The sequence below is a fragment of the Cebidichthys violaceus genome, unplaced genomic scaffold (genome assembly GCF_023349555.1).
Source record: "Cebidichthys violaceus isolate CVI_PGR_0920_01 unplaced genomic scaffold, fCebVio1.0.p SCAF_10, whole genome shotgun sequence".
NCBI lineage: Eukaryota > Metazoa > Chordata > Actinopteri > Perciformes > Stichaeidae > Cebidichthys > Cebidichthys violaceus.
This window is the reverse complement of record NW_027176263.1, coordinates 7,353,863-7,369,757: the sequence shown is the minus strand read 5'-3', so window position 1 is coordinate 7,369,757 and position 15,895 is coordinate 7,353,863. Positions and strand designations below refer to the sequence as shown.

Below are 15,895 nucleotides of genomic sequence, written 5' to 3'. Positions count from 1 at the left end.
GCAAGATCAAATTGCTTGAGCTGTCAACACAGCAGTGCAATTTATTAAAATAAATTGGCTAAATTGCCTCCAAGTGTGGGCAGAATGTTGTGAAATTGACAGGCTGTTGTGCAATGACTGAATTTCATTACAACACTAGGTATTTATTTTACCAATATATGGGAAAAATGTAAGTGTAAATTCTTTCAGTAAACTAGGGTAACTGTTTTTTTTATGTCATTAAGTCATTATTCCCACCTCTTTGGTGCATTCACTGTCACAAGGTGAGGAATAATTCTGTAGCAGATGCAAAATAACAGGTATCATGAATCCGCACACAACACCCCACTGTATTGCCAGGGTCTTGTTGTTTGATAGCAAAAAATACTGATCTGTCTGGGTTTTTTGAGGCGCCAGTTTTGAGTAAAGAATGATGTAATTGATGACAGTATCGCTTCAGCAAGAAAAGACGCCTCAGATGATAAAAGTGGTGGAATCCGGCTGTGAGAAAAACAAGACGAAACGGCACAAATGGCTGCTGAGAATTCAAAATGGATCAAATCAAAAATGTGAACGTTTTGTTCGTCCATGCATGGTCAAACAGTCTTTTGTTGCTCTGTGATAGTGGAGCGGTGGTTTCCAATAGTTTTTGTCTGATGTACCACACAGCCCCAATAGTTGAGCTACCAAACATGTTCCCAATGTGTTTTTTTAAAGAGACTTAACGTTAATCATTTAGTTGATATTATTGCAGTATTGTGGTGGACATTTCCTGCGACAGGTCTTTAGTGATGCTAAATCCCCTTATTTGGTGTAAAAATTGCAGAAAGCAACGTGATTCATCGATATCATTTTACAGCAAATTGATTGATATGCTGTCCTTGTCATTTCATCGTTGTTGTTCATACCTGTACGTACTTCCAGACTGCTGCCATGGGCTGTATTAATGGGTATAAATGATTAGTGAGAGTCCTGATAGGAAGGTGGCACCTTGCATTGTAGCTCCTGCCATCTGTGAATGAATGGGTGTTTTTGCAACACATTCACGCTCCCAACTCGTCAAATACCGCCAAAGGACACGAACACCGGTCTCCTGGATGTACGTTCTGGGTTTGTTTGAACCATCACCACCTGCCCAATGTAAGTAGACTCTTACACACTTTATACAAAGTCAGTTTCTCTTACCTTTCACTAAAGGGGTCCTCTGTGTGTCCATCGCTAATGCCGAGGGGCATTGACAAAGCGGCAGTATTTGACGAGTTGGGAATGAAAATGGGTTGGTTGTTCATACCTGCCCACACTTCCAGACTGCACTCAACTCCCTCAACTGTACAGACTTTTCTTTATTCCACAAATATTTTTCATGCAAGACAAAATTGATTAGGACTTTTCAACATTTGAGTTTGGTCTTTTTTTCCTGAAGTTTGTTTAATACTATACCAGAAGCTGGATTTTTCACCTTTTTCCCATTACTTTTATATTTTTTAAATTCTCGCCCAGAATTGAATGAAATGCAAGTTACCACTCCCTGCACGATAATTATGAACTTATGAACTAAATAAATATATAAAGTATAAAGTGTTGATTAGTGAGCTTTTGAGGTGCTATTTATCTGTTTCCAGTCCCAATAGCAAGCAAGCTAACTGGCTGTATTTTCATATTTCACAAACAAATATGAGATTAGTATCAATCTTCTTGTCTAACTCTCATCAAGAAATAACTGTATTTCCCAAAATGTTGAACTATTCTTTTAATCTGTTACATTGACTCTGGCATAAGCCAGAGCACCAGCAAAGAAACATGACTTTATTCCTGCAGAGCTTTGTTCCTTTAGTCAAATTTATACTCACAACAAATAAAACAGAATTCATTAAAAAACAATCCTCCAGCTAAACAAAGATGTCAAAGACAACACAGATAAATGTCTCTTCAGTGAGAGCTCCCAGCAGGACTGCAGACAGAATGACAGCAGTTTGTGCTGCAACTAAATACATGAAGATTTGCATTTATAATTGCACACAGCTGTGAAACCCCGATTTTTATAATAATGATGAATTCTACATTATTGTTTGAGTGACAGGCTAAATGACCGGGCTCATCTGACAACAACAATTCAATTTAAAGCCTCATATTTTACTTATTTACCATACGTGGTTGCCATGACACCACAGGTTTTTTTTTTTTAATATAGAAGACCAGACCCAATCTTTAGTTTCTATTGATTTTTTTTATTTTGGTTTTCATCTTCATTTGAACACCTGACAGGACTGAGTTGTTTTCATATATTATACTGTCAACATTCAGTCTATTGTTGTTCTTGATGTCTGGTATGAAACAACTCTCTCATTGTTTGTCATTCTTTATATGTTTGTGTCAAACTGGCCAAATAGAGGTAGTCTAAAGAAAAGCCTTGCTACTCTGTGTACCACAGCGTTGTCTTTGAGCGCTAAACCTCTTTCATGCTTTTATAGTTGTAATTTTAAATTTAATGTTTGGTTGAATATTATCAGGATGCTGTCCCCATTTTCCACATACAGTATATCTGCCTGTTGAATTAGTGTAACCTTCCCAAAGCCCAGCTAATGTATTTCCTGCTGTGCTGTTGTGTTTGTTGTTGCTCACCAATGAGTATCTGTGATTAAAGCTTGTCACATGAAAGTTATTACACCGTCTACTACTGTCCCTGTGTTTGCCATTGATCGATTCGCCCCCGCAGGACAACTGGTATGAGACGACAGAAATGACTCAGCACTGAGTTTAAAGTCAAGTGTTTTTCCTCTGGGGCTCTTCTTATTTTAAGTTGGAATAATGCTTTAAGCCTCTAAATCCTAAAGCATCTCACATTAAGCAAAGACATGACACTCCATACACGCAATGAATTATGAACAATAAAGGAATCCATCAAAGCTTTCCATGTAATGGAAACTGAAGCATACAACCATTCATTTTACAACATTTAGAAACCTTTTCCTCTACTATTATTTCTTCATTTGTATTGGCATCTAAAGAGTCTATAGAGCAGTGTAGAAGTAAGGTAAGGAAATCACCTTATATTTTGAATTAGTAAACCAGCCATTTGGAAAACATATACATTTGATAAATCACATCTTTGTGTAATGTATTTTGTATTGAAAACATATACACATGTTAAATACTTTAGAAATGAGACCAACTGCATTTAGGCGGAGTTAACACACCAACTTGTTATAAGTACGCTACATGAGAACAATACAAACATTCAGGCTACCTCATGAGACTCAAAGGTGTACTGCAGATATATATCTTAAACATAAGACTGGAAGAAATTCTACAAATTTGCTCCTGTTTGTGAATGATCTAGCGTGAACAGGGAGACTGAAGTCAGTTCAGCAACATGATTCATAGATATCATTTTACAGCAAATTGATTTATATGCTGTCCTTGTCCTTTCATCTTTGTTGTTCATACCTGTACGTATGTCCAGACTGCTCCCGCAGGCTGTATGAATGGGTATGAATGAGAGTCCTGATAGGCAGGTGGCACCTTGCATTGTAGCCCCTGCCATCAGTGAATGAATGGGTGTGAATGGGTGAATGATGACATGTAGTGTTAAAGCGCTTTGAGTGGTCAGAAGACTAGAAAAGTCCATCCATTACCTTTACTTAACTTCCTGAACTGTGATCTTATTTCCATTACTTTTAGTTATTTTCTTTAGTATTATTTGCCGGTTTGGTTATTTCAGTCAAGTACACCTAGAGCAAAGAGATTACAATGTCTATAAATAAATAAATAAATATATAATAATAATAATAATAATAATAGATGTCTATGTCTATGTAAATGATTCGCAATCTGATTTGTCTGGATGTATGCTCATGTTATATTCGCTTTGTGGTCTGTCAATATTTGCCAGTTGGCTGGTACAACTGTAAGCTCTGTTTGAATTATTCCTCATTGATTGTTCAGCAATATCTTCTTTTACGGCTCATTGCAGTAAAATCTCAGGCACTAGATCACACAGCAGGATCTGACAAAAAGTGTATCTCTGATTAAATAATATGCAGACCACCATGCATGTGAGCATATTAGTCCCATATATATAAATCTGTAGAATCTGTAGAAAGCATATTGATCATTTTAACGGCTAATGTAAAATATATTAATGTTAGTGAAAGGAATTTGAGCTAAGAAAGAATAGACACTCACTAATACCTAAAATTGCTTTTCGTAGCATAGACATTTGAGACTATTTAAAACATATATATTCTTCACTGCAGAAACAGCTGCCTGATACATTTTACAAAACTCATAGTGGTCAGAGACACAGACCGTGCAAATGGGAGCTGCTTCACTTCCATCCTCACTCTTACGTGGGGACAGCAATGCAATCACATCTATTCACCTCAGTGGTGAAATGAGCTGCATTTCAATGAGGCTCACTGGAATGCCAGCAGCATTGTCAACATCAATATCAGGGAGTGGAAGGTGTGCTAAGGTGTATCCAAGAAGTTCAGTCTCACATTTTGTACAGAGCTCCAGACTGCCATCAAAGCCAGAGCATCTGTAGCTACCGGGGTGGAGGCGGAGGAGGACGTCTTGTTGCTGCATTGCATCACATGATATTGTCAGTGAATATATTGCTCATGTATCTCTTCTTGCTCTAAGACGGAGAAGAGAGGAGAGTACAGGATAGGATTCAATAGGATAGTGACAGTGAGGGCACCTGTTCATCTGATGTTGTTTATGGTGCAACGGATCATAAAACTCATGGGTTCGGCTCGTATCATGGATCAGATCACAAATCGAATAAGCACAAAAGAAAAAAGGGAGCAAATATAATTTTTAGAGATCCCTGATCATGTTGTTTTTTTGCTATTAATACTAATTGCAGATCATTGATGATCCATATTGGCAGATACAGATCCCTTTGTTGTTTGATTATGGCAGCTGGTCTACAAGTCTCCAGGCCTTTTTCTCACCGTCCCAAACATCATTTCAACCACTCTGAAGTCTGTAAACCATCACAAATTCTACATGTTATCCTTTTACTTTGTTGTAAAGTAATGTATAGTGTTATTTCATGAAGGCATACAATTCAAATGATTATGAAATAAAAGATTGATTAAAACAAATCTTGTCATTAGTAGTTTTAATGATGTATTATACGCTGCTTAGAACTAGTGTAAACAGGTTGGTTGTTTACAATGTAACATTATCAGAGATCGGCGAACAGAAAGCATGAATGTCGATGTCCTGATTGCATATTTTACTCAAACATTGGCAGATAACGATGTCGGTAAAACTTTTCACACTGTGATGGCTAAAGTAAACGGTGTAATTCATCCGCGGTTCATCCGTATGGCTAACCAGTGAAGCTTTGTCACTGTTACAGGAAGCAGATTGATTGTGTTTATCTAAAAATAAATCCAGGTATTTTTCTGGGCCTTTTGTAAGGAAGTCAGTTTGCAAGGAGGAAAGAGATTAGTTATATCTCTAAACATAGTGGAATAGGATAGGAAAGGATGATATTCATGATTTCCATCCCCAAGGGACACAAACTATAGATACACAAGTCAGATTATATCTATGGATAAAGAATACACACAACTATGTACTGCACTAAAATGAATACAGGTGCAGGTACTCAACATAACAATTTATAGGATATCATGGATTGCAGGTAGATTTTTTTTTTTTAAAGAAATGAAATGTCCTCTACTGCAAATTATATTTTATAATCAGATATAATCAGAGATAAATGGAGTTTGAATTGCTATTTTTTTTAATTTGATTTAACAAAATTCCTTTGTTTTCCTTTAATTCTAATACACAGACACCATAATATTTTCCATTATAAGTCAATTACAGCTAGAGTTTCAGGAACACAAGTTTTGGAAAACAAAACATATTAATATATATTTTTCCCATCTTTTTCTTCAGCTTCAATATCCTACATAAAGTCATATGATAAAAATGTAATAGAGACGCAGAACAATCAAACTGGAAGAAGTGCAGCAGGATATTGTGTTCCCTGTTGGCTGGGCCATGTGGGACAATTGATTTCATCACACAGCTTCATTTCACTTCCTTCTCTATATAAATTGTGTAATAAAATAGGTTGTTTGACAAAAAGAATGTTCTTTATTTATGTTGAATCCTAAATCACTATTTATGTATCTTCATTTCGGGCCCAATTTCACATTAACAGGTCAATATTTATCTCTTTCATTCATTCCTTATATGAAACAGATGGATTTTTGTTGTAATGGATTCTGAACAACTCTATTTAACCACATATCTGTGCTTGTGCAGAAAAACAAATTACAAATAAATTAATATTATTAAATCACGAACCACTGTAATGTTCTAATTTGGTTTGTGTCTACTGTGACCAAGCACAGCCCCACATATGGGTTGTATCATGTGTGTTGGCTTATTGTAATAAACACATATTCTAAAAATTGATAATTCCTATAAACATACTTTTTTTTACTTTAGGCTTTAGCCATGGTTTCCATCTTGGAAAATTATGTAAATTATGTTCAGTGAGCATGGTCATTAAATGTTTCCCGTAAGTATTTTCATTGTTTGTTTGTGACAGTTTATTATGACATCATGCTTGAGTATTTGTTTTGCCTGTAGTCTTCATTTAAATTGTTAAGGCTGCCACTATTGTTTTATGTTCTGTCAATAATCAATTTCCTGGAAGACTTTTGTTTTGTCAAAACGTTGCTTTAAAAGCTTGAGGAAGCTCTGATTCCAGTGTGCAGATCATTTTCTGTTGTTTTCTCCAACAATCAACACAGATTTCCAGCCTGTTACACTCAAGGAAGATGCTGTGTTTGGTCTAATCGCTCTAGGCCAGTCGATTAAGATTAGCCAAAGAGCTTCCTTTTCTTCTTTTTATTTGTGCTTCCAATTTTGTAGAACATTTTCCTCATTGTCACTTACATTTTTAGAATTTTTCAATGAATCATTTGATAAAGCTTTAAGGTTGAACTCTACTAGATTTCATTTACATGATTCATCAGATGGCAGACAGGAAGAAACACAACAAGCATCAATGATCATTTTCATCTCCATTTTATCAGCATTATCAAAAGAAAGTGCACTAGAAGAGGATCTGCTGTATTTAAAATATCCACTACATTCCCAACACAAATATCACTGAGACAAAACCCAGAGAAGCAACGTGGGCTGGCTGGCACGCACTATTCAAGTTACAGTTTAAAATAAAGCTGAATACTCAGTCGTAATACTGAGTACCTAACTGTAAAGCATTCATATTTATGAACCACGAGGTGAATTCTTCTTCTTGCATATGTTTTACTCTGGAGGCCATTTTGCTTTGTGCTTAGTCACAAATCTGTCATCTTGAATGAAGAATGAAAGATGAAATACATGAATCACTTCTGAGCGGCCACTGAGTATGTGTACTGCATTTCTCATGGCGCTTGTAGTGCACATTGAGTTTTGCTTTAGGGGCAGACACACATCAGGTGAAGAGGGTAAAAGATATCAGCATGCTGATGTATTGATATAAAACAACATTCATTGGTGCATCTGTACACAGTAACATAAAATATAAACAGAAATAAACAACAACTGTAAGAATATTTACAGAATGAGCAAAATGTGCATTGGTAAGAAGTGACCTGTGAAGATTCACTACTTGTTCTTGTGTATGAGGTTTCCCACTCGTTGCATGAATTTCTCCAGCTTATTTTCATGGTGCCCTCTTGCAGCCCGGGTGAGGTTGTGTTCAATGGCTGCCTCACCTTTAGGGAGCCTTCTGGTTTTCTCCTGAGAGTTTCCAAAGCCGTGTGTAGAGCTCTTCTTGTCAAACGAGCAGAAAGGCTCAAATCTGCTGTAAAGGCGAGGCTCCGTACCTCGGTCTTTGCTCCAGCTTGCCGAGTCGGGGACGGGCCTCACGCTTTTGTCAGAAACGCTGGGTTTCTTCTGTGTGATAGGTTTAGGAAGAGAGGCTTGCAGTGGATTTTGGTGGTCCTCAGTTCTGAATCGAGGTTTTGAAGAGGTTAGACTGTCGGTGTCTATCCATTTCTTCTGGAGCCCCGAGGAAGACCTTACAGAGTTGGTTGTCTTTTGGGGAAGTTTTCCTCCGTAGGATATCCTCTCCTCATCCTCTGCTGTTATGGTGTCTGTGCTGCCACTTGACTGCAGACTCTGTGTGTCAATGGTTCCTATTGAATCCTCTTTCTTCTCTGGTATGTTGAGTAACGATTTAATTTTTTTGGAACTCTTCTTTAGAAAATGCTGTGAGCTCATGGGTTTAGCTGTTAGATCCTTGCTATTAACATCCAGGGCTGCTGCGGACACAGTCCTGGATGGCGGCTCCTGCCAAATGGGAGTACCGTGGCTCTTTGTGTCTGTGACACTCTTGACATCATAATGAGAAGCAGATCTCTGATCTTCTTTCATATTTGACCCGTATCCTCCACTCTGTGCATTGATCCCTGCTGTGCTTCTATTCACTTGAGTCTTTGTGAAAGCTCCATACATGTGACCTGATGATTCATACTTGTACTCAGTGTTTGATCTTGGATCTGCAACGCTATGCCTTTTTTGCCAACTGTCTGACATCATGTCTGGGTTTGTGATCATGTGTCCACCTTTAGGTCTGCCTAAGCTAGTGTATGTAGAGTGGTAAGAGTTTCTACCTGGACCGTAGTTTGCATTATTCCGATTGTCATCCAAAATCTGCAAACTTTGCTTATTGAACATGTACTCGTCATTACTTGTCCTGCTTTCAGTTACTGCAGTTGGGTTCCACTGCATGGATGAGTAGTGTAAAGGAGTGTTTGGGGCTGCTAAGGAGTTGACACAAGTGGAGGAGTTGTTAATGTATCGGTTTGGCTCCATTTGCTCTTGCATGGGGGACCTGAAAACAAGGGAAGACCTCATTCTTCCCTGCATGAAGGAGTTAGCTTTGTCCTGTGGTTCAAACTGGTCTAAATAGTCACAAGAGTCTCCGAATGGGACGTCAGGGCGTTTGAGGTAAGACTCAATCCTCAATGTGCGCATGAACGACTTGGATGTTTTCTCTAGCGTTGGCATGTTCTGCTGTATGGAAAGAATCTGTTTGTCGTTGCCACTGTAAGACTGACGCATGTTTTGACCTCTATATATCTGTGCCACCGGTAAGTGATTGTCCATGGGGTAGTGGTTTGTTCCGTTTCCTGTTTCTCTAGAGATATTCCAGTTGCTCGGTCTGGGCCTGATGTTCTGCGGCATATATCCATCTTGTCTCTCCCCAGCATAGCTGTGCCTTTTAATGAAGTTCATTGTTTCTGTAGACTGAAATTGGGGCATCTGGTGTTGAACAGCGATCCCATTCTCAATAAAGGGCCCAAACTCATTAGGTTCCTCTTCAAAGAGCCTCTCCTCCAGATCTCTCGCTCCTAGTTTCCTTTCGCAGGTCTTCCGATAGACTGTGTCCAGCGTATGCCTCAAGTGGTCCCTCCGCTCAATTTTTTGGGCAGTCTGAGTGTTTGGCAAAATCTGTTGTCCATGTGGTCCATTGCATTGGAACAAACCTTCTGGAGGGCAGAGCTCAGCTGGCACAGTCGAGCGGGCGTAAAGTGTTCGAAACTCCTCGTCGTATGACTTCACCAGGTGGCCTGTGATCACCTGCACCATGCTCAGATTAATCTTCTCAAATGACCATGTGAAGCTGCAAACACACAAAAGACATAATTATTTATTTATCGAAAGTGGAGAAAACAGACTAATGTGTGATAAAACACTCTTAATAAATTTGGGTTGAATTTAAATGAAGCAAAAAAATAAAAAAAAATAAAACCACAGCCACTAAAGACACAAAGCAAAAATAGTATTATTGTCAAAGGTTTAATTGAGGTTCTTTGTAAAGAGCTGTGTTGCCACATTTTCCAGAAAGTTCAATCAATTTCTTCAAAAAGCATCAACAAGAAATGATGACAGCAATTATGTGGAGAGTGTCAATAAATGTACTGCTTTGCTTTATGAGTGCATTTAGTTCATGCCTCAGTAGTCTCAACCACTGAAGATGTATTTACCCGTATGAGCCATAAATTGCTGTGAGGCAGTCGACTAAAAGAAACTTCTGCTCCATTGCGCCATGAAATTTAGCTCCTGATCGACAGAGGTAATCCGGACCTTTCACAGTGCGCACCCTCATGTTCTGTGATCAAAGCAGTGAAAGGAAAATGTCAGAAAATATTTTTCATGGTTAAATCTTACAGCAGAATGTAATAAGTGTCAATCACCCCCCCAAAAAAAGTGAAATACTGTGCAGATCAATCTAAAGTTTTGTAATATGTTGCATTTATTGAGTCCCTCATGCCTAATCTATACTTCTGCAGAGAAGCTTGGGCAGAGCTGCAGTGGTGGTTTGCGGAGTTTGCAGTTAAGATGTGTAAGGCAAGGCAAGTTTATTTGCATAGCACATTTCAACAACAAGGTAATTCAAAGTGCTTCACATAAAACCATTAAAAGCATCAAAACATAAGGTAAAAGAAAAGGAGATTTAAAAACAATTAAGAACATTCATTGAAACACTAAAACAGTCATTAAAACACTAAAAAGCAGTGTAAGAAATACAATACAGTAGTAAAGTGTAGTGCACATCCTTAAAAATGTGACTAGTCCCTGAGCACCACGGACGCCGCAGCAGTTTGATTGGGCATTATAACTGCTAGGTGGGATTTCCGGACAAGTACCTCACATTTCGTTACAACAACAACTTTATTTAATTGTAGGCACTGGAGCTCCTCCTCATCATCCAATTCTTCTGTATTTTTTTTTACCAGCCCCATGTTGGGCCAAACTTATATGGAACTATTGAATCATGCCTATCAAATAAACCAAAAGCCGCCTTAAAAACAGATTTATAAACCGCGGGTCCTAATAAAAAATAAATGTCATGCTACTCGCAATCCCCTGCAGTAGTCTGTGGTATGTACCATGCCGTGCGTGAGAGGTGCCTGCGCAAAAGCACATAGGCACACGATGCAGGGGTACAAATCAGGCATCAGTTGTTATTGTTGCATGTGATATGTTACCGAAATTTGCACCTTTGTATGCATGTTGATTTACGGTCATAGTCAAAGATGCAAGTGTATAAAAAAATGTCAGTTTACATCCCAGCTTGTTGTATCTTGTATCCCCTCTTGTTGATATAGTTACATTGTGGTAAATTTGCTCGTTTGTATTCTTGCTGAGAGTTAAGTGAGAAGATATATACCTAAAAAATACCTAACAACACCTCTAAAGCAATCAATTAAGTCATTAGAATTCTTAAAAAAATCAAATGGATGTTTTAAATCATATACTTACTCTGAGTTGCTGAATTTTGACATCTTGATTTTCAGCCATTGCGAGGAAACTTTTCAAATGGAAATCATCCAAAAGCACGTAGACCGGGACTCCTCGTATGGAGGCATCAACAGCTTCTTTGAATATATCTACATCAGTGAACATGTCCATCGCAATGGCAATGACCTGCAAGGACAAAGTGAATAAATCATGATGAGTTCAACGTGCTAGAGACAAGAGCGCATTTAACCCGTTTACACTTAAGCCTGTGAATGACCTATTTAAGAACACACACAGTCGTCATTTAAGATCATAAATAATACATTTGAATCTAACAGCTGCAAAGATAAAAGCCTCAAAGTGATGCCAGTGACGAAAAGTTGTTATAATAAACAGAGACAGACTAAGCATAAAGTAACAAATGTTACTGAGATCAATTTGGAGAAGTGAAGTAGATGAGATTTAATACGTTTATTGATCCCAAATTCATATCTGACACTAGTGGACTTTTTTTGTCATTATTCAAGAACCAGATTAAAGGCTTTTCTCTCTCATTTCACTTTGAGTGAACTGTGATGAAAGTCCATCAAGATAATGTGCAGTTTGAAAATATTGAATGTTACGAAGCAGCGACTTCATACTGTGTTCTAGTAGCATGTAATGAATGAGCTCTTTAATTAAAAACCAGTCCGACTAGATTGGACTAGCTATTTGGACTAATTTCTTTCACTCCTTTAATTTCCTGTGTAGGCGGTTTCTGTCCCTTACGATTAACCATGAGAAGTGTTAGTCATTCTTAATCATGTATGCTACTTCCAAAAAAATGCAAACATTTAAATAAATATTATTCAAAGGGACACGTTCCAGCTGCTCCAGCGTGCCATGACATTTTTCTCTGCATTTCATTTACTTTTCATTGCACTGGTTGTAATTACATTTAAAAAAGAGAAAAGGATTAAGTTTTTGAGCTGATATTTTGTTATCTCCAGGCATTCCAGTCAGTCTTTTACTGTAGAAGTTGGTTTAATTAAGAGCAGCAGTGCAGCAGTAACACGGCTGTACAGATGCAGTAGAATACTAATTGTCTACTAACCACAATTTTGAGCTACAAAACTAGTTTATGATTCATCAAGACACAATTTGATTACTAACTGAAGTGTTAACTGTGTAATGGATATGACTCCATAATGTAATCCTACTGTGCACGGCTCCCACACTTTCTTCTTATGATAGTGAGTTGCAAAACCAGATTTTGACCTTAACAAACCCAGCCGACACTCCTTACACCTGGAAATTGAGAGTAACAAAGGTCTGTGAACATTCCCTGACGTAAAAGGTGCTTGCGACATACTTTAGAAGAGTTCAAGCTAAACACAGCGGAGAAAGAATATGTCTGAGTCAATTTGCTGCCCTAAAATAAAATGTTATCAGTCTGAACACCACACATTGAACCTTTTTATTTGGGTTCTGTCTCAGCATATTGTTCCAAGTAGTTTTGATTACCTGTCTTGCATCTTGAATTTGCTTCCGAATCACCTCTTTGATGGTGGGGTTGTTTTGTCTTGGTGGATGAAAGAGCAAATCTATATTTGTCTGTAGTTTTTCTTGCATGACATTTGGCCAACCCAACTCCAACTCTGGGGCGTCCACATCCGAGTGGACAGGCCAGTACGTCCCTGAGGATGACTGGTCGTCCGGTGGACCATTGATTTCCTCCACGTGGTTTTTAGGTGGGAGTGGTTCTGCGTTTTCAGTGATGAAGAGAAGCTCTTCCTCTGACAGGAAGCTCCCGATACGTTCTCCCTTGAGGAACTCCTGGTAACTGTCTCTGCCGCCACTGGCCAGGCAATCGATCGCCAGGCGATAGGACTCCTTATAGTGCGGTTGAATGAAATCCTCTGATTTCAACTCTCCCCTCAATGACGACAGCAGGGAAAACTCTGGGGACTCCATCGCTGCCGACAGTATCAGTAGGACCTGTCAAGGTTAATAGAAATCAATGACATGATGTAGGAGAATCAGAGAACAAACATTATAACAGTGGAAAGTGCTGAGAAACTGTTGAGCTCAATGAGGTAAAGTAAATTGTATGGAAAGGTCATATTATTGTAAACATAGGGGAAATATTGAGAAGCTGTCAAAACACTTAAAGCCACAATCGTTAAAACACAACCTCGCCTCAGTTTTTCATGGTATGTAGCCTATTAATAAATACACTCGTAGCTCTGAGTAACACTGAATCCAAGATTTTAAAGTATATAATGATACGTAACTTAACAACAGAACAGATAAATACTGTGTTCATGAACCAGTGTCTCATGTTTATATATCTGCACAAGATCTAAATAAACCAATTGATTCCAAGTTTTTAAGAACTATTTGTCTATTATCAGCTAGTTGATTAGTCCCTTACTTGTTTCTCAATAGCTAAACAAGATGTTGTTTACCTTTTTGTAAAGGTTACAGTGTTTTTTTACATTGGGATTATGTGAACAAGAGGCCTATATTTTCCAATAGACTGAGTTCAAAACCTAATTATTTCCATGTATAAGACATTCTTTACAATATTGTACCGCACATTACATGCCTGTTATTACTGTGGATTTTAAAAAAATTAACTTTTGTTTCTGACAAGCCACAACATGAAAACTCATCACTATCAGACACCGAACCTTTTCACAGTCTGGATTAAAAGTCATTGAATGCCCAAGGGAGAAATGCTATCACTGCACCTGTAAATTAGTGCGCCTCACAGTTAAGGTGGGGTAAAATAAAACAAGTTAAAATACAATGTTTTTTACATGTTTTTTATCACACTCTGCAAGACATTTTTTGGGACTGTTAATCCATAATTTATTGACAAAGTAAAACCGTTGTTACCATCTTTTAAGTAATGTCTTGCCAGAAAGAGAAAAAAAATCCAGCTTGTATGTGTTAGACTGAATCTCTCAATGAAAATTTTAAAAGTCAGGTTAAATAAGCAAAAACCTTTTTTTTTAAACTCTTTAAACTTTAAAAAAGATTTAATTTCACAACTTTTACAGTATTTAAAACACCTTGAAATGATATGATACTTGATATTATAAATAAAACCTCACTGGATGAAAACAATCATGCAGACATTTTAAAGATTCAAGTATTTCACTTTAATAAAGATTTAATGTTGTCTGTCATGCCTGATTCATCTGAATGTCAAGACAGCGGAACAACAAGTTGAATGTCAAATTTCATAACAGCTACACAACTTAGACACTGACGTGGGAAAGTTTGTGCTAACTTTTACTTTCAAGTTAGTTTCACTGCTGGTATTATGATAAGTACAGTCTGCTACCCTGCTGCTGTGATCGTACAATCATAAGTATACATTTCAACTAAGTTTTAGATGAAAAAGATCCTTTGAGGTCAGCATTAACTCTGCTGTGCCTTATCTTTATAGATATGCTGCAAAAGAAACATTGCGCAGTGCTGTTATTGCAGCATGTATAATGACAACCTACAATACAACCTTTTGCAAACCGCATATTTAGTTACAAATTATATTACAAATCTCCTACTGTTCAGAGAATTAATTTGAAAGCTGAGGTGCTTGATAAGCGTACTGATCTGCTGCTTCTTGCTGAACGCTACACACAACTCTATATGCTCAACAACAGTGACTTACATTTGGATTGTGAACTTGATCAAAATCCTCTTGACTGCTCCCAGAATGTTCCTCTTAGATTTATGTTCAGATTATGTTCAATAATCGGAGGAACTGCCAGCTGGAAGAAACAAAGACGGGGAGGTGTCTCAACATGATAAGCAGTCTGCAGATGGAGGGTGTGGATTCTAGTTTTAACATGCAAATGGTCTGGCTCGAAACTTGCTCACAGGCAGCCATAAACCTGTTTGAGACATTTAGCCACTCCCATCCTCCTTTCAGGGACAAAGTGCACACTGACGAAAATCAAGATAATGACAGACATACAATAAAGAGGCTTTGATGAATACTTCAGGTTTAATGGTACAGGACCTCATCAAGGTGTTCTGTCCTGTGCTGTGAAATTTACTCAATGGTGCAGAACTTTACTTCAATATCCTCTTGCTTAGTTCATGAACTGCACCAGGTGACCATTTCAAATGACACACATGCAGACAAATAAACTTAAATAAACCAGTGATCATTAGTGTTTTTCATCTTACTTCAGATGGGGCTGATTCTGTAGGGAGCAAATAAGCACTTCTGATGTCCTTGTACATGTGAAAGGGAGAGAGAAGGAAGGAAAGTTAGTGAGTTTTCTGACATTTCTTTGATTTGTAAAATGGAGTTAATAAAACGTGTTTGCATTCATGAATTAATATTGGTGACATTTGGCATGCTCCACCCTGTCTGGTCCCCTTTGATTCTTGAGAAACTGGCTCATTGTGTAACATCTACATTCTTACAGGAAACAGCTGCAATTACCAAACAAAGCTATCTCACAACAGCAAATGACAACAAGTATTCCCTGTGAGGCTGAAAACACAAGCAGGTTTAGCTTGACCTTGTTCAATGGCTGCCATTACACACGTGGAAAAAATGTCTTATCGTTAAATGAATCTTCAAGACATGTTTGTTATCCATTTTGAATTCATTAAAAATGCT

General features: G+C 37.8%; 1 protein-coding gene across 1 annotated transcript; it reads right to left on the bottom strand.

Moving 5' to 3' along the window:
• Positions 1-7,024: 7,024 nt before the first annotated feature.
• fam83b (family with sequence similarity 83 member B) lies at positions 7,025-15,068 on the bottom strand. The gene is made up of 5 exons (XM_068717755.1): positions 14,933-15,068; positions 12,775-13,248; positions 11,293-11,457; positions 10,014-10,138; positions 7,025-9,649 (listed from the first exon to the last, which is right to left on the bottom strand). The coding sequence occupies exons 2-5, from the start codon at positions 13,222-13,224 to the stop codon at positions 7,627-7,629; spliced, it is 2,763 nt and encodes a 920-aa protein (XP_068573856.1). The 5' UTR covers positions 13,225-13,248; positions 14,933-15,068; the 3' UTR covers positions 7,025-7,626.
• Between the last annotated feature and the right edge of the window lie 827 nt (positions 15,069-15,895).